At 32.9% G+C, this 19,447-nt stretch overlaps 3 protein-coding genes across 3 annotated transcripts; 2 read left to right on the top strand and 1 right to left on the bottom strand.

The window, feature by feature from the left end:
- Positions 1-6,784: 6,784 nt before the first annotated feature.
- Positions 6,785-8,753, top strand: LOC103852421 (very-long-chain 3-oxoacyl-CoA reductase 1). The gene is made up of 3 exons (XM_009129326.3): positions 6,785-7,580; positions 7,669-7,738; positions 8,291-8,753. The coding sequence occupies exons 1-3, from the start codon at positions 6,949-6,951 to the stop codon at positions 8,546-8,548; spliced, it is 960 nt and encodes a 319-aa protein (XP_009127574.1). The 5' UTR covers positions 6,785-6,948; the 3' UTR covers positions 8,549-8,753.
- Positions 8,754-9,524: 771 nt separating this feature from the next.
- On the bottom strand, positions 9,525-10,331 carry LOC103852422 (photosystem II core complex proteins psbY, chloroplastic). Its single transcript, XM_009129327.3, has one exon. It carries the CDS (start codon positions 10,232-10,234, stop codon positions 9,632-9,634), a length of 603 nt encoding a protein of 200 aa, XP_009127575.1. The 5' UTR covers positions 10,235-10,331; the 3' UTR covers positions 9,525-9,631.
- Positions 10,332-15,769: 5,438 nt separating this feature from the next.
- LOC103852423 lies at positions 15,770-18,108 on the top strand. The gene is made up of 4 exons (XM_009129328.3): positions 15,770-16,150; positions 16,697-17,094; positions 17,214-17,407; positions 17,499-18,108. Exons 1-4 carry the CDS (start codon positions 15,846-15,848, stop codon positions 17,895-17,897), a joined length of 1,296 nt encoding a protein of 431 aa, XP_009127576.1. The 5' UTR covers positions 15,770-15,845; the 3' UTR covers positions 17,898-18,108.
- The last annotated feature ends 1,339 nt before the right edge of the window (positions 18,109-19,447 follow it).

The raw sequence follows: 19,447 nt of genomic DNA on the forward strand, positions 1-19,447 counted from the left end.
TTAGACCCAAAAAAAAAAAGTCATGGAATAATCGTTTATATTTATATAAAGGACTATATACTATGGCTTCAAATGGAGATGAAGATCAAAAAAATATATCAAACATCTTAAATACATATCAAATAGATTATGCAAAAGAAATGCAGATCAATAATTATACAAAACAAATATATATAATCTAAAAACATAGGAATTTCCAATGAATTTCTAACCGGCGAAATAAACATTTGTCAAAAATTACCTCTTGGCTCGACAGAATATTGACCAAATATCGACGAAATAATTTTTTTAAGGATATAGATTATAATTTATGTTACTTTACATTTAAAATTTTTAAATTTTTAAATTATATTTTAGTTTCTTAAATTTTTAAAGTTTTTGTTCCAAAAAAAAAAATTGGAGTTCAATCTGCATTATAAATGGCTTGCATTTATTTTGTTTTTTTGTCAATGTCACATTCAATGCCATACATTGTTTCATAGAATTACACATCAAAAATCTACAATCTGTGGCCTATTAAAAATAGATTTCATCTTGTCCAATCAATTTAACTATTGAGATTTATAATAGAAATACTATACTATTATTATTATTATTATTCATGGATCATTTTTCCTTTTTTTTTCAAAACAACATAAAATTATCATAATGGACTTACCACTATGAGTTTCCCAGCATTTGGAAGTCTTTTTCTACTCTGATTGCAGCAGCAGCTCCAAATAGCATACCAATTTAACAACAACAAAAAAACTAGTTGTTAAATCCTGCAAAAAATTATCTGGGTACTTCTTCTCCGATTTGGTTTCGCAATAACCACCATGGCGTTTGGTTAGGTTTTTGTTATGTTTGTGGTTTTGGGAGGGCTCTAAGTTTTGTGTCGTTAGTCTGTTAGTTTTCTTTGCCATGACAGGTCTCTCCACCTCTCCGCCTGCTGATGGGAGCTTCAGTCCCTCCGATCCTCAAGTTTCAGACTGAAGTTGACCGACGATTTCCTGCCTTTGTCGTTGTTTTGAAGCCGGATCTTTAGTGTTATGCTCGGGTGAAGGGACCGGAGCTGAGCTGTTGAAACATCCCTTCCATCTGCCAATACTTCACCGGTGCCTTATCCGCTGACTTCTCCTAAGCGGTTTGGATTCACATGGAGCCGTCTTCGTCGCCTTCTGGAGTACTTGATATGGTGTGGACTTCACCGGAAGTGATGAACGGACCAGGAATTTGTCAATTCTGCTTTGCATGTCCGTCGCTTTCAGGACAGGTGCCTCATATTGTTCTCTGATTGTCTTTGATCTTTTACTTTTTTTGTTGAAGGTTCCGACATAAAGCTTATGTTTAGGTTTTCTGAAACTTAATGGTTGTCTCGAAACCTCACATTAGCTAAGGTTTAATCACAATCATAAAGCTTTAGTCACATCTTTATCATTGTGATTAAACCTTTTTTAGAGTCTTTTTAACCTTTTTGAGGTTTTTTAAGGCACCTTTTCTTTCATTAGCTTCTTAGGTACGCTATATTTGGGGTTCGAATGGTAAAAGCAGTTCAAGCGGTGCAGATCAAGCATATCATGCAGATCAAACAGATCAAGAGCAGATCAAGCAGATCATGTGGGAGAAATGCAGACCAAGTAGATCAACGGTTGGACTGGTCCAACCAGATTTTAAATTTAAATTTTATATTAAATTAAGTAATTATATATATAAGTATTACCTACAAAATTATTCTGATGCAATTTTATCATTGTTAGAATCTAAAATGATATCAAAATAAAATAAAATAATATAAAATATGACAAAATCAATTTATTTAAATGTTTATTAGAAAACATATGAAATTTTTATGATTTTTATTAAATTACAATTTTTAACTTAATTAAAAACCAGCTTTTAATATCGAACCAGGTCATGATTTTAGCATGTTTGACCGGTTTTTGATTCGATTTACCGTTATAACTCAAATCCGGTTTTTAACACAACCAGAAACAAGTCAAAAAATGAGTCACATTCTAACCAGTTTGATCTACCGTTCCACCGCTCCGGTCCGATTTTCAAAACATTAATTACAGTTTATAATGATAAAAGCAATTTAAAAAAATATTATATATTTAAATAATAAAAATAAAAATAATATACATAATATACAAATACAATACATAAATAACAATAAATATTTCACTAGAGTTATGTTACTAATTTTTTAAAATTAAAAAATGAAAATACTAGTAATTAACCAAATATTTATATTTTCCATTAACAAGAAATCTCATTGTCTATTTATCTCTCTTTTTATATGATATGTGAATTTTTAATTATGTAAATGTATAATATTGTAGTTTAAATATGGTTAGTATTAAATATAAAAGATTATAGAAGATTATTAAATATATTAATCATTGGTAATAAAATCATTTATTGGTCAAAAAAGAAAAAAATGTCCCATCACCAAATAGTAGTGGACAGAACTTCATGTGGGGGATTTGCTTTTTTCAGAAAAAGACAAAACATTCTGAACTGCCTACAGTTCTCCTGCCAAATAAATTTTAAAAACCGAAAATGGTGAATGAGTGAGTGTCCGAATGGAGGAACGGGACAAGTGCAGTTCTCTCGCACTACATTTACCATTCATCATTTTCTGTTTGCAAAAGCAGTTCAAGCAGAAGATTTGCATGGAGTTCAATATTTTTTATCTTTTTGTGGAAAAAGCAGGAGATGCAGATCTCACCCGTCAACATTTGGTGGTGTTGATCTTTTTTTTTTGTTTGGTAAATAAATAACTTTGTCACAACACTAACTTTAAAAATATAACTATCTAGTTTTATGAATATAATATTTTAATTTTATTTTATTTACAACTTTAACAATACAAAATTATCATTCTCTATTTATCATATTTTGTCATATAATTTTTAATTTTCTTAAATAAAAGAAGGATAAATATCTTATAAAACATTTACAGGTATTTCAGGCGATCTTATAACATCTAAGATATTTGTTTAGATATTTATGTGTCATTTTTATTGTTTTAATATATGATCTATAATTTTGAACTGATTTTTTCATTCATAAGTTATAATAAATTATTTGATCGGTTTGATCTGGTTTTCTCCTGTATGATCCGCTTGATCTGCACTTGTCCCGCTTGATCTGCACTTGTCCTGCTTGATCTGCATGATCTGCTTGATATGTCCCGACTGAACTGCTTTTACTATTCGAAGCCTGATTCAAGTGCAGTTCTCCTGCAATAGCAGATGGTTTGCCTTTCTCCTGCCTCTCATTCATAATCTTGATCTCATCATAACTACATGTATCTTTCTTTGTCATTATTTTCTTAAAGAAATTCAGATATTTATAAAAAAGAATGGGAAAGAAGTCATATAAAACGCATCACTTGACCATCATATTGATTCATTCATCAATAACTCTAAAATTTATATCCGAAAGAAGACTAAAACAATCTTCAATGTATTTTGTTATTTTCACTTCTAAAATAGAAGAACTACATAATTGAAGTGAAATATGGTTTAATATATTCATCTAAAATAGTAATTTCTAAATATAAAGAAAAGATAAAGGATGCTATTTCTTTCTCTATAAATAGAGAAAAATATAGAAATCCAATAAAAAAAGAAATAGAGATATGTTTGATCAATTTTATTTTTAGATGCTATTATAGAGGTGGAAATAACAGTAGGTTGGAGATCTTATGAAGCAGGATGCTGTTTCTTCTTAGTGTGCTGTCAAATGTCTTCACGTTTCCCATTAACCAATAATATGATTCGTATGCATTGTTAACCAATACCATATTATAATCAAATATCAATTGTATTTTAAGGTAATACTTCTATACACATTTGTTTTGTAAGGAGAAGTATGAAGGAAAGATTGACATTATTCCTTGATTCATTAGTCTTTGTTCAAATTTTAAATTTTATGATCAACTAGGGATTAGCCCGCCGTAGGGCGGGTGACCAAATGTTGAAGTACAATATAAAAAAATAAATTGATTTACAGTAAAATTAACATTAATTTTAACTACATATTTTCTTAATTATTTTCATTATTAGTTTATTTTTTGTTTTTTTTTAAATTATATAATTGAAAAAGTATTTGTTATTTTTTGCTTAAGTATTTTCCTACTTTGAACATAATAATAAGTATAATGAAGTTTATAAATTTTACTTCAATTATTTCTCTTTTGTTAATTTTTGTTTCTTAAATTCAATAGTTTGTCTTTTATATATATTTTTAGGAAAATGTAAATTTAGACAAAACAAAAATAAATATCTAATTCACGGTAATAGAGAAAATATTTTAAATTAGGTACTTATTATAAAAATATAATATATTAACAAACTCTTTTGGTGAATCATGTATGTGTAAGTTCCGCCTGTGCGTATTTATTTCTACTTGCTCACATATGTTGTAGTGCTTTTATGTGACAGTTTTGAGAAAGGTTGTTGGGTAGCTGTTATTTAAAACGGAATCCTCGCCTTCAGAGGCGTGTCTTGTTAGGTTGTTAGACTGATGGTAAGATCATCTGTGGGGCTTGATTATATTTTATCTGAGTTTCTCCTCATAGTTGTGTATCAGCTAGTATGTGTTGTAGGTGATTGTTTTTGTCGCATTTTGGGTCGAGAAATTGTTCGAAACCATAGAGAGCATATGGAGAATAATTACTGATAGTCTGCCACGTAGAGGATAGTAAATTTAAAATAGTCACCATCTTTTAGCTCTCAAAACTGAGGTAGACTCTCTGCAGTTTATTGCTAAAGTTATCTTCAAATGTGCTGGTGAGGTGCTCACCTCTTTTTCCAGTCATTAGTATATTCAAGCATTTGGCAGGTGGGAGGAAGTTATAAGAGTTGGTTCCTCTTACCTATTGACAAAGAGTTCGGGATGGAACATTTGTTTGGAACGTTTTTTTTTCAAACGTTCGGGATGGAACATCTCCTCCGCAAATTACTATTCATCCCTGTTTAAAAGTTTGATCCCTGGTGATCAAACCAGAAGATCCGCAGAGACCACTTGCTGACTATTTACAAAACGATTTGAAATTCTAGAGAAGAAGATGAGTGATGAATGTGCTGAAAAGTAGTACTACGTAAGTATCTTTTGTACAAAATCACTTCACATGTTGATGCAGCTTTGGTTGCAGGGAATTATCTACTGCCTATGACTGATCCCCTATGTATCTTTTGTGAGCAGTTTAAGAGAAGAACTGAACGTACCTTACATGATATTGCCAGTGCGACATAAGGATGAGCATGAGTGCCATTTGAAGATATGGTGATGTTGAGATGAAGGTCTCAGAAGAGAAAGCTGCAGAAAACGTTAATGTGAATATGGAGGAAATAGAAATTTATAGGCCTTTGGTTGGATTGATGTGTGGAAACTCAAAAGACCAAGAACCAAAACATAGCTGATATGAATTGGGATTATTGTTATTGCGATTAACTATTATTTGGTATTTGACTGGACTTTTATTATTCTCATTTTAGTAGCAAATTTGGAAGCAAGGCCATGATGATTTTAGTAATATGTGTATCTATTTGGTTGGACCGGATCTCAGTTAAGTACAAAGCGACTGCACTAAAGAGCAATATTACTTTTTTTTATAAATCACTGGTGGGACAAAGTTTTGCTGACGATCAACGCGAAGAAGAAGAAGAAGAAAAGTTAAAAAAAAATGACAACAAAAAGATTCAAATAAGAAGCCAGATCTAAATAATTTTTACTTAAACTCAAGTGAAGAAAAAATATCCTAAGAAATAGCAGTGGTGGATGTTGGACTTGGTGACTCAGGATGCTGGGAGCTTAAGCATTGCAGGCTTTTTTTTTTCCGGCTGGCTCATCCTCAGGAACTGGTGAACCATCATCAGTTAATCCACCACAGACAGGTTCATCATGCAAGGCACCTGTAGTAGCAGAAGCTCCCTCCATCCACAAGCCTTAGTTCTAGCATAACCGAGAAGCAGTGTCCCAACCGTCGCCCTACACCGACCAGGCTTCAACTGAGAGAAGTTGAGAATTCACCATTATAGTAGCTTCTTTCAGAGAGAATTTGGAAAGGCGGGTGATTCTGTAAAGAATAGTTGTTCGGGATCCTCACATCTGGTTCGTGCAAATGCCTCTGCTTCGGGTCTCATATATATAGTGTAAGATAGATGAAGAACGTATGGAAGCTGGACGGATGATGATTTTGTTTATTGGTATGATTGAATGCTATCAATTACATCAAATATCTATTCCGGCGGAGGGAGGATAAGAGTAATTTCGACGGTTTCAGAAACGTGGTGATAGAGAGGAAATCGAGATGATAGAGACAAAGTGAGAAAACGTTTTGGGTATAGGCTCTTAACCTAATTTGCAGTAAGTCCAGAAAGCCCGTAATGTTTTGCATAATTATTTTGAGAACGAAAAATTCAACAATTTTCTACAGAAATCCAAACCCCTTTTAAAAATTGAACAAATGAGAACGTGACACTTGTCTCTAAAAGCCCAAACCATCCCTGATGACGTGGACGCAAGAAGAGAGAAAGTCAACTTTATTGTATAAGATAACATTCATTTTATTTGTATCCATCCACCCTCCATAGAGCTCTTATTCCACAACAAAGCACCAAATTATTTAGAGGTGCCAATAGTCACGTATTGGTTGAATTTGTATCTTCCGTGTGAATTGCAAAGTGAGCATGTGATCTTTGAGTATGTCATTTGTAAAACAGACATGTCAACATCGGAGCTGCCAAGTTTCATATTGACATAAACGAAGTTCAAAAATAAGAAAGACGATACAAAATTAAATTAAAAAAAAAAAACAAATAATTAATAAGTGAGGTGAGAGAGTAGTTAATTCCGGTGGGTTTCTGCTCACCCATCTTCGTCTCCTTCCTCCCATCTCTCTCTCTCTCTCTCTCTCTCTCCTTAAAAACCCAAACTTTCTCTCGAACCCATCTCATGGAGATCTGCACTTACTTCAAATCCCAGCCCACATGGCTCCTCGTCCTCTTCGCCCTCGGCTCCATCTCCATCCTCAAGTTCACCCTCACCCTCCTCACATCCCTCTACATCTACTTCCTCCGCCCCGGCAAGAACCTCCGCCGCTACGGATCCTGGGCCATCATCACCGGCCCCACCGACGGCATCGGCAAAGCCTTCGCCTTTCAGCTCGCCCAGAAAGGCCTCCACCTCGTCCTCGTCGCCCGCAACCCCGACAAGCTCAAAGCCGTCTCCGACTCGATCCAAGCCAAGCACAGCACCACCCAGATCAAGACCGTCCTGATGGACTTCTCCGGAGACATCGACGCAGGCGTGAGGCGGATCAAGGAGGCGATCGAAGGTCTGGAGGTTGGGATTCTGATCAACAACGCGGGGGTTTCGTACCCTTACGCTAAGTACTTCCACGAGGTTGATGAGGAGCTGCTTGGTAACTTGATTAAGATCAATGTCGAGGGGACTACCAAGGTTACTCAGGCTGTGTTGGTGAATATGCTGAAGAGGAAGAGGGGAGCTATTGTTAACATGGGGTCTGGTGCTGCTGCTCTTATCCCTTCCTATCCTTTCTACTCTGTTTATGCCGGCGCTAAAACGTGAGGGGTCTAGATCGAGAACTGTTGTTTTGTTTGTTACTTGATGATGTTTCAAGAAGTGACATTTTTTTTTTTTTTTAAATCTCAGGTATGTGGATCAGTTCTCAAGGTGTCTCCATGTTGAGTACAAGAAAAGTGGGATTGATGTTCAATGCCAGGTGAACCATTGCTGCTTTGTTTTGCTGCGTCTTTGTAGTTCGGAGTGGTCATAGATTCATAGGTTAAGTTACCAAGAATAGTAGTTCTTGGCTTCATGTTCCCCTTTGGAAAATTATGAAGTTAATTAAGTTTTTGTCTGACAATTATGTTAATGTGTAAAACGTAGTTTCTTGAATCCATTGAAGACGTTATGCTGTGTATCTTTCATGGTTTTCTGACACTGTTTAATGGACCTAGAAGGTTGATGATTTTTGTTTCAAAAGCTTATTTTAGTGTTTTTTCGATTGAGGAGCTATTGCATCCCATTTCTCTTTGCTGAATACTTCTGTGATGTGAGTGAGATCTCGTTTCTGATACCTGTTTATGTTATAGAGTGTCAAAACTAAAAAACTATGGAATATGTATCATATGGCCTTAGATGCTTAAACGTAACAATTTTCCAGATGTTATAGCTCACTGTGTAGTTGTCTGTTACCAAATCAATTTAATGGGTAACGCTGCCCAATAGCCTTTTTGGTTTCTTGATTATATATGGGTGAGTGTTTTTATAGGTACCCTTGTATGTTGCTACGAAGATGACCAAGATAAGAAGAGCATCTTTCTTAGTGGCATCTCCAGAGGGTTACGCAAAGGCAGCACTGCGTTTTGTAGGCTACGAACCACGTTGCACACCTTACTGGCCTCACGCTCTCATGGGTTATGTTGTATCTGCATTGCCCGAAAGTGTTTTTGAATCCTTTAACATTAAGAGGTGTCTCCAGATCCGGAAGAAGGGCATGCTTAAGGACTCCAGTAGTAAAAAGGAGTAAAACTTTTGTGGGGTTAAGTTACTGCAATATCTTCTTATGCAGTTGGTTCCTCGTAAAGTTTATGTTTTAAATCTTTGTAAGACTTTTATGCTTTAGTTTCCATGTGCCCAATTTATTTTTAAAACTGAAAACCTTAACGTGCACGAATCATTGATATCCTGCCTGTTTTTTTTTTTATTAAAATAAAATTGAATGTTAAAATGAAGTGGACAGCATAGTTTGTTGTATTGTCAACGGTTACATCTGTAATCAGACGTTGTCACGTTGACAGCTTATTTTATAAGTGACATATAACAACGGTAGGAAACAAACCCATGCGGCCATTAGTATTGCATAATTTAGTTTATCAATTCCATGAAGTGACTAACGAAAGGTAAGGTGGGTCTTTCTAAACATTATTCATGTGTATAGAGAGTCTTTAGACAATAAACGTGAGGATGATATTATACTGCAAACCAAAGTTACCACCACTTTACAATATGAAGTACTGTGATCCAAAGATGCCAACAAACACACTGATAATTCTTGCATTGTAAATTTCAGAAGCAACACATTCTTAATCTATTTCTAGATAGTTTATGTTTTACCAGGATATGCATTCCAGCTTGCAAGTAATTCATTTCATCCTCACAAAATAACTAACTGTTTCTGTAATCTCATATGTAGGCATGTATGTAGGAGAATCACATTACACAATAGCAAGAAAACATGCAAATGCAGAGTAAAATGCGACATTTCATCCTTTAACTAGGTTTGCAGATTGTATCTACGGTAGGTTATGGAGGATGATTTTGAATAAAAAACAAATCATATTATATGATAAATGATAGCGGTTGGAAATCTTATATGTGAAACCTACTTAAAACTAAAACTGAATATATAGCTAGTAAAAACAAGAATATGTAAATAGTTAAAGCTAAATTTGAGTATATTTTGAGTTTAAAAAAAACTGAGTATGATTTTTTTGTTCTAAAAAAAAAGAATATTGTTGTCCAAAATTTAACCAGAGAATCTGTCCATGAAACAAATGATTAATTTTACATTTTGAATCCCAACAATGATTACATGTAAATAATAAGATTATTACTTATTCCTCATTTTGTTGAGTTGGTTCAAAGCAGGCTGCAATATATTGTAAAGAACCCAAAGCAGAGCCGGTGCAACCACGAACAACAACAACTGTCCCCTGTTGTCCTCAACTTTCGCCGCAGCTTCCGCCACCGCCGCCATCTCGTTGACCATACTAGCGGACGCCTCCGGGGTCATAGTCAAAAGCCCTGACGCAGCGAGACCACCACCGATGCCAAGACCCACGACGACTCCTTTGCTCGCGCGCATCTTGTTGATCTGGTTAAGAGCTGGCTGGAGGATGTTGAAGAGGACCCATCCGATGGCCGGGACGATCGGGAGGAGGAGAGCTAGGCCGCGGTTGTCGCTACCTTGAGCCGCCGCTGCCAGCTGAGCGATCTGGTGAGCGGCGAAAGCGGGCTCGGAGTAGCTGAGGGAAGAGAACACGGCTCCGGCGAGGGCGGTGCTAGTGAGGGCGAGAGAGACGGTGGGTTTTGGTGGGGATGGGAGGGAGATGAAGGGTTTTGAGGAAGAGATGGGTTTGGTTTGGTTTAGGGCTTTAGGAGGAGATGTGTTTAGGGACATGCATTTTGCTGATGTCGCCATTGTCGCTGCCATTGAAGATGAGAGAGAGGTTTGAGGAGTGAGTTTGTGAGATGTGTTTTTGGGTTACTTCTCTTATCCAATGAGAAGGAGGATCAATGGAAATGAAAGGCCTTTGGATACTTCTCTTATCCAATGAGAAAGAGTGTTGGAGATTTTTGTGAGATATAAGCCACAGATTCTGTTCCCCCACTCTCCTTTTTCTTATCACTTCCACTCTCCTTAGTTTTAGTTTACACACCTAATTTTTAATTATCTTCTTTTTTTACAAAAACTCTTTGGATTATTATATAAGTCCTACTTTTGTCAATCTTTTTTGACATTATTCAATAAATGTCTAAGTAATTAGTTAATAAATATTTGAGTTTTGCAATAAACAACTATATATCAAATAATGGTATTGTTCATTAAGATTTGCAAAAACTTTTCAGAAATTATGAAACAGATATTTTTGTCCACATTATATTTTGGTTAATGTTAATTTATTATTTTCAAATGAATTCTAGTAAACCATAAATTTTAAGCAGACTTTATTATAATTTTACAAAATATGATATTGAATTTTTTGTCTTATGTTTTTTTTTCATAATTTTATCTTATTTTGGAAGTATTCTTTTATACGGTTTTCAAATTCTCCTTCCAGAGATTTATATCTATAAAACCTAAATATGTATTTTTTGTGTTTATATTAAAAGACTTCTAATTAAGTCTTTTTAAAATTTATGGTTTTGTAAATTTTATTTGAAGTCTATTAGCCTTAACTTTTAAGTAGACTTCATCAAAAGTCTATATATAGGATAATTTTTAGATTTAAAAATGTACATTTAAAAAAACTTGAAAAATAGCTTCAAAACTTGAAAATAGCTTCGGATTTTAAAATAATTAAAATGTATATTTAAAAATTAATTAGTACACACCTAATGATGTTTACTAAAGAATAATTTTATGTACACTTCAAGTGATGTCTATTAAAATGTGATTTTATAATGTTTTATCTCATATCGTTTCTATAATTTAAATAATTTATTAACATTATTAATTTTTTTGTAGATTTTATCAAGCATACTTCATTTGAGCCATCAAGATTATGAATAATCAAAAAAACTCTAGAAATTTTTTATAAATTTGATTTGTAATAAATTATAATTATAAAGTATTTTTTTGTAAATTACTATGTTTAGTTGTCTTTCACTTGTATGTATGATATTGTTGATTTTTGTTAGCTATCAAATTTATCAACATACTTAAATCAACAACAATAAAAATTGAATCCACCATAAGCAAAAACAATAACTAACACATATGCGAGGAAAAAAATATATATAGACTTCTCAAAAAGTCTTAAGAGTAAAATATTAACAAAGACTTTTCAGTGAGTCTCAAGTATATACTTTAGTTGCTTGAGCATCATCAGCAACATTATCTCATCCAACCCTTCGTTATAATCTTCATCAGCAAAACTACTACCATAACCATCATACACATCCATATTGTCATCAATTTCAACTTTTATGACATTGGCTTAATACACAAGGCACACAATATGTGTCTTAGATAACTCAATCAAATTCTGCACTTGTTTATCATTTGTGACATGTATATGAGGAGTATCTAGCCATTTCCTGTAGCATTAGGTCTCGTAAAGAATAAGTTAATTCCACCATCTCTATTGTTGTCCAGACTATAATTTTTTGGTGTCATTTCAAAAAGTTCACCATATGTATAACCATCATGCGAACATTTCTTTGAAAAAAAAACAGGTACAAAAAATTATTAAATCTTAAATCCAATTGTTAAGGTATTTTTGATTGAAGATATTTCGTAAAGGGTTAACCAACCTATGGTAGTTCAAGTAATTTCTCTTACAAATTCACTTTTAAATGATAACCATTTTTATAAATACCTTAAGTTTATTATGCAAAAGACAAAATTAACCGTCATAAATCACTTATAAATGTTTAAGAATTATTTATAAAATTTTATAAACTCAACCCACCATACCCCCTAAATGCTAAACCCTAAACAATAATCCCTAAACTCTAAACTCAAATATTAGAGTATTTTTTATTAAACGTATTTTTGAAAAGTGATAGCCAATTTAGTGTATTTCAAATAATTTCTCAAAATAATTTAGATTTTCTCAAAATAATTTCTCAAAAATAAATTAGTTTTATTTCCCAAAATAAATTAGTTAAAATTCCTAATAATATTTACAAATAATATTGACACTATTGTATAATCTCAACGATAACAAAAAAAAGAAGAATACGGAGAATATTCATCATACATTCAACAAATGAAGACTATATTATCTAAGAATATTAATCAATAAACTAAAAATGAAATTTTGACAAACATCTAACAATTAAGAAAAAATATATGTGAACTAATAAAACATCATAGTCCGGATATTAATATATATTATAACTAGATCAAGTAGAAGATATATCTTATATTTTAGAATTTATATATTATTATTTAAATTTCATAAAAAATATTTATTATTAATAACTAAATCTAGATATTATACTGTGATATATGCATTTAATAGAATTAAATTAAAGTATTTCAAATACATATATGCACCAGTAAGTATACAATAATTTTTTTTTTTTTTTTTTTTTTTTTTTTGACGTCGAAAGGCTATTCTATTACTCAAACTTGAGGTGGTCTGGGTAACCAAACCGGAATAGAACAACCAATAAAACATAACTCCCTATGGAAGGATCTAGCAGTCTTAGCCAAAAAATCAGCCGTCTGGTTACGTGCCCGTGGGAAAAAAGTAATATCAAAAATAAAATTGATCAAAATAATATTATAGTTTCATTGTCAAAATACATATATGCACGCAATAAGTATATAATATTATACTTTCATTGTTAAAATTTGTAAATACGAAGGAAAGTTAGAGATTGTGTATATAGATTAATCTTTTATGTAACTCAAATAGAAAGATAGATAAAATTATAATTAATGTTTTTTATAACAGTGTAATATTGGTTAATACACATCAAAAATTATATATTGTTTTAAAACTATGATTAATAAATAATATAAATATGTTTATAAACATACTTATACATTTACATATACAAACAAAGATATATCTAAATATTAGTTATTTTAATGGTATAAATTTATATTAAATTAATATGAAATTAGTAAAGCATACTTTGAATACGATTTCATAGAAAATGTATATAAACCATTTATATTTTGTCAATTCATTTTTAATTTTATTATTGAAATTAGAATAAAATGAAACGAACTATTAATATAAATTCGCAGTAGTGCGAATTGAAAATCTAGTTAAATTTTTAGCAATTGCTAAACCAAACTTTATATATCAATAATAAAATTATAAGAATTACTACTTGAATATTTATGAAAATGATAATAAAGTGAATAGTTCGCGAATGATGTGATTGTATTTTTCAAAAGTTAATGCAATTTAAATGGCATGTTTGTTGGGTTCATAGATTTTTACCGTGGATATACAATCAGCCACCCAATTACATTTATATTTTACAATTTAATGATTTTATACTGTCTTAACCACTTCACCGAAGCTTTTTACTGTGCATAAACTGTCCAATATCATACACAAGTGAAGAGTTTGTGGTAGGTTGTTATGGTAGCTTGCAACGTGGAGTGGTTTCTCTACTCTTGTGTTTTGAGGTTCAAGGGCATCAACTTATCTATTGTTAAGAATAAGCTTCAAATCGTAAGATAAGGCAGTATAAGAGAGATTATTGATTGCATGAGTCACAAGAATCAAACCACAAGGAAATCTTCCGTCGGAAAGAGAAAAAAAATACAAAACATAGTTTAGGTCTCTCTTAAAAAGACCCAACCATGAAAAACAACGTAGAAGAAGAACTCAGTTAAAGCAACATGTAAACCTTCTAGATTGCCATCATATGTTGCATTAATGATTGCTTTCATCTTCAAAAATGAACTAAGGAAATGTGTTAAGAAGATGGTGAAGAAAATAAGAAACCAGATCTGAAACAGAGGCGGCAAGTCTGAAGCAAGATCCATAGACTCAGAAAAAGATATAGCAAGTTCAATCCTATACAAATACTACCATTACACAATAAAAACAAACAGACACCACCATACCAACAAATGTCTGTGATTTTTGAAGCAAAGATCTAAACCAAGTTTCGACAAAAAAAAATGTTTACATCATATATATCTTAACTCAGATACATAAATAACCTCATGAAAAGAAACTAAAAATAAGGAAATAGAAACTTAAGAACCACATATCGAAGGAGCTTCGCTTGAAAGACTTTGGAGAAATTATGCAAGCACGAGGAAGGAAGCGCAGTGACTCACTCTAGCCCTGTCCCAGCCTTTTATACATCTCAAAACAAATCAGGGATCACCACAAAAACTCACGGAGGGAATAGGAATGATAAAATAACTTTTACATAGTATAGCTCAATGTAGCCAATCTTAGTAGTCTTCAAGTAATTCATTTTACCAACTATAATTAATTCAAGAAACTATATCTAAACTACAATAAAGGAGAAAAAGAGTTCCCATCCTAACATATTTCCTGGGTCAAATATTTATGTATTCGGGAATACTAATCCATTTTACTCGAAGGCAGGAATGGAGCCGAGTCTGTATAAGAGTTCTAGGCAAGAATTGAATGCCGGCATGTTCGGAAGCATGAATAATAACTTCATGCCTTCCTGGATTATTTATTTTCAAAAATTCTAATTTTTTATATACTTTTAGTATTTTACTTCACTGGTTTTAGAATAAACATAAAATTAGTCATTTGAAATTTGGCTTTTCTTTTATATTTCAATTTCTTAGAATATAACATTATAATATATTTAGGTTTATTTGATTTATTTGATTTATTTGATTTATTTTGCTTAAAACACTCCATCATGATAAAAAAATGATTTCTTTATTATTTTAACAAAAAGGTCATCAATAGCTATGAGATAAGTTGTTGACAAAAAAAAAGAAGCTATGAGATAAGTTATATATTTATATAGATTAATATATCTAGATATAATTAAAAAAATCCTAATATAAATTTAAGAAATATTTGTTTATTGGATTTCTTTTTGTTTAGATACAACAAATCGATAAATTTTTGATTTATTTTTCTAGCCTAACAAAATCATCGTCATTCACTTAATGAACTTTAATCATCAATTTATAACAACTATCAAATATAAGTACAATTTCTAATATTTAAACTCACAAAATTTTATATTTAATCATCAATTTATAACAAACATCAATTTTGTATTTTACTAAAAAAAGTATTAATGGTGATATATCTTAATATAAACGAAATATAGTTAATAGTGTTATTATTCTATCTATAAATCTTATCAAACTATAAATTTGTATGAATGTTATTGTACATGTTGTAATTACTTTCAAGCCATGTCAGTTTTTTTTTAATAAACTGTTATAGTTTTTAAGTAAGCAACATTAATTTTTTCTTGAAAAATTAATCAATTTGTAAAATTCACTTGGCAAATAATAATGTTGCATTACCAAATAAGTAGCTAGTTTCGGACAAACATGGTCTTGCTAAGAAAGAGTGAAGACTTTTCCATTTTGCCACACTCTTCATCCGCCAAAGCCGGGCATGATGCGGCGACTATCGCCTTCTCAGATGTCCGGAGCCGGACTTGGGATCGCTGCAATATCATACGTGGCGGTCGATTACATGAGATACGTGTCACCGTGGGGGCATTCTCGTCTTCAGCCAGTTCTCTGGTCGGTCCTGGTTCTCGCCGTCGTTACGCGTGTCCCTTTCTACAAGCACTGGTCTAAAGAGCTACGAGCAGCGATCCCTTTCCTCGCTTCTATCTTCTTTTTGCTTGGAGCTCTTCTCTTCGAAGCTCTTTGTGTTCGCTCTGTCACCGCCGTTCTTGGCTTAGATTGGCACCGGTAAAACTAGATCTGCGTCGATCTTACCTCGAAAGTTGATAGTTATGAGTGTTGACCTTGTTGATGTTTCTGGATCTGATTTGAGTAGAACATGTGTTTGACTTGAGTATCATAGATTTACAGTAATCTTTGGTTGAATGTTTATCATTATGAGCATTATTTAGTCGGAATCTTTAAGTTTCTAGTCATTTATTCAATTTATGGTGGAAATAAGTGTAGCTTATCGTTATTACAGTAATCTTTTCTTGGACGGTTAGTGCATTTCTGTAACTATATTAACTACATAAACTAGAAATATTTAAGTTTATTTTCATTTATTCAATTAATTAAACAATCAAGTGAAAATTGAATATAGAAATTACAGTAATCTTTGGTTATGTATTTCTGTGACTTTATTACCAATTTGAGTCTTTTATAAGTTACTATTCTTACATTCAGTTGAAACGTTAACATTACAGTAATCTTTTATTAATGTTTATATTATATATTTCTGTAACTATATATTATATCAGTATGAAAAATAATAGAAGTGGTAATCTTTGACAGGGATACGTCTCCACTTCCTGACACAGGCCAATGGTTCCTACTTGCACTAAACGAGAGCCTTCCCGAGACAATTGTGGAAATCCTGAGAGCTCATATCATAGGATTGCACCATTTTCTTATGCTGTTTGTAATGCTGGGTTTCTCGGTAGTGTTCGACTCAGTGAAAGCTCCGGGTCTAGGATTAGGGGCACGATACATTTTCACCATGGGACTGGGCCGTCTTTTAAGAGCTATAACCTTCGTTTCTACCATCTTACCTTCAGCTAGACCTTGGTGCGCTTCAGCCCGATTCAACAACGTCCCTTCTCATCCTCATCGTTGGGCTCAGAAGTATTATGTCCCTTATGCTAAAGACCCTTCTGCTATTCGCCAGCTCCTCCATTGGGATGCAGCTTACGGTAACGTCTCTTCTCAAAATACTGTATGGAACAAAGGAATGATTTAGTCTCTGAATTTTTTTGTTATTATTTATATATATTTAAATGATTTTTAAAGTCTATTTTTGTTGTATTAACAGCTGATCCTGGAAACTACATTGGTGACTACAGAGCTGACTGGGGTCCAATGAGCTTCCTCAGCGACTTCTTGAGACCGAGTTACTCTGAAGGGTCTTCGTGGTTTGCTTTACTAAAGAAAGCGGGAGGTGGCTGTAATGACCTCTTGTACAGTGGCCACATGCTTGTAGCTGTCCTAACCGCTATGGCTTGGACGGTATATATATATATATTTATCCTTTTCTTCCTCCCATTCCACTTTTCAGCTAATTTCGTAACCTTTCTGTCTGTGGTAAAATCATCAACAGGAGGCTTATGGAGGTTTCTCTTCGGCGTTGATATGGTTGCTTGTGGCACACAGCGCACAGAGGGAAATAAGAGAGCGCCACCACTATTCAGTAGACTGCGTTGTGGCGATTTACGTTGGTATCCTTCTTTGGAAAATGACTGGTTTTATTTGGTCTAATAAGAGGAAGTCGAAGCAGACAGTGAGACTAGAGAAGATTCAGAACGGGCTTATTCACGCTGCCAAGGATTCGGATATGGAGACTGTTAGGAGACTTGTGGAGGAGATGGAGGTAAGCCTCGGGGAAGAGAAGCAGAGTGGAGTTGTCTCCAAGAGGGCAATGACAGTGTTTGCGTGTGCCACAGTGATCACAACACTTGGTATAGTGGTTCTGGCTTTAACTTTGACAAGCGACGGTTGATAATATGGATTCTTAGTCTTCTCCACGGTTACATTCCTTTATTTTAATCTCTACTTTGTTGTATTTTCTTGTCGTAAAACCACGATTATTAGCTAAAAATGTAGTGTTAATTTCTTGTCCTTTTGGTTTATCAGTTATCCGTTACTTTTTTGGTATTGGGGTTTTACCCGTCCCTGGTGTGGATAAAAATTAGGAGGATGGACTTTTGCAATATTCTATCCACCAACAATTTCGAACTAGCCTATACATAAGAATGCTCCGGCAAAATGTTGAGTACAAGGTCGATTGAAGTAACTGGTTCAGGAATAAAAAAACATTAGGTGATTGTTATCCTACTTGTTAGAAAAAAAAACATTTGTAACATTAGATTTGTTTAACTTCTGATTCTAGGAACTCTATTTATTTTTTAGATTAACTTAAAAGAGTCCATATGTTAATTGGTCTATTCGGATCTGTACAATTGGGGATCTATCGTGTCACTCACAATCTTATAACAGCATATGTTACTCAAAAGATGTGATTTTGTGACCATAAGATAAAGAAATAAAAATAAGAGCTACTCTTAAATTGGTCAAGAAAGGCAATAGGTCTGGGATGGGTCATCTCAGACCAAGGAACATCGCCTCTTCAGGGATCACAATTTCAGACTCATGTCCAATCGGCTATCGTGACGAAAGTTCTAGCGGTTTGGGCAGCACTAAGACACACCATTCACCTTGGCTTTACAAAGATCTGGCTTCGATCAGATTCACTGGGACTCATCAGAGCCATCGTCTCGGTTATCAAACCAAAGAATCTCCATGGAATTTCTCTTGGATATCAAAATCCTATCGTCCTTCTTCAATTTCTGTTTTTTTCCTATACTCCAAGGAGTTAAATGGATTTGCATACTTTGTAGCAATAGCTTATTTATGTAATATGCACTCCTCATGGGCCTGAGCCTAGGTTTTTCTCCTTTTAAGTTTATGAAATATGGTTGATCAAAAAACAAAAAAAAAATTGGTCAAGAAAGAAGTAGTGTTCGAAGTTTGACATTTCTGAAATTTAACTGCACGAAAATGTTAAAGAATATATACGAATTGTGAGAAAATATGTGTTCAAATGGTTGATAAAACAAAGTGGTGTTAACAAATATACTCTCAATATTATTTAAGAATTTCAATGCAATTTTGGATTTAATATTAATTAGAAACATTTAATTTTATAAATAATTTTATTTATCTCAAATACTATTGGTTTGAATAGATGTAATTAATAAGAAAATAAGTACATTTTGATCATTTTTGTAAAAATATTAAACTAATTAACGCTATTTGCTAAATACATAAAATATTATTTTATGAATGTTTCTGATTATATATAGATTGGCTACAATGTGCATAACGACCACATTAACTATACAGTTATATGACAACTCGTAAAATTTAGAGACTATATGATGATTTAGGATAATAATCATCATAATTATCTAGGTTAGTCAGTGTCATACCATTACAAAGATTCATCATTAGAGTGGGTGACTATAATTTTGTACTGATGATTCCATACTG

Source organism: Brassica rapa, chromosome A02, assembly GCF_000309985.2.
Source record: "Brassica rapa cultivar Chiifu-401-42 chromosome A02, CAAS_Brap_v3.01, whole genome shotgun sequence".
NCBI classification, from domain to species: domain Eukaryota; kingdom Viridiplantae; phylum Streptophyta; class Magnoliopsida; order Brassicales; family Brassicaceae; genus Brassica; species Brassica rapa.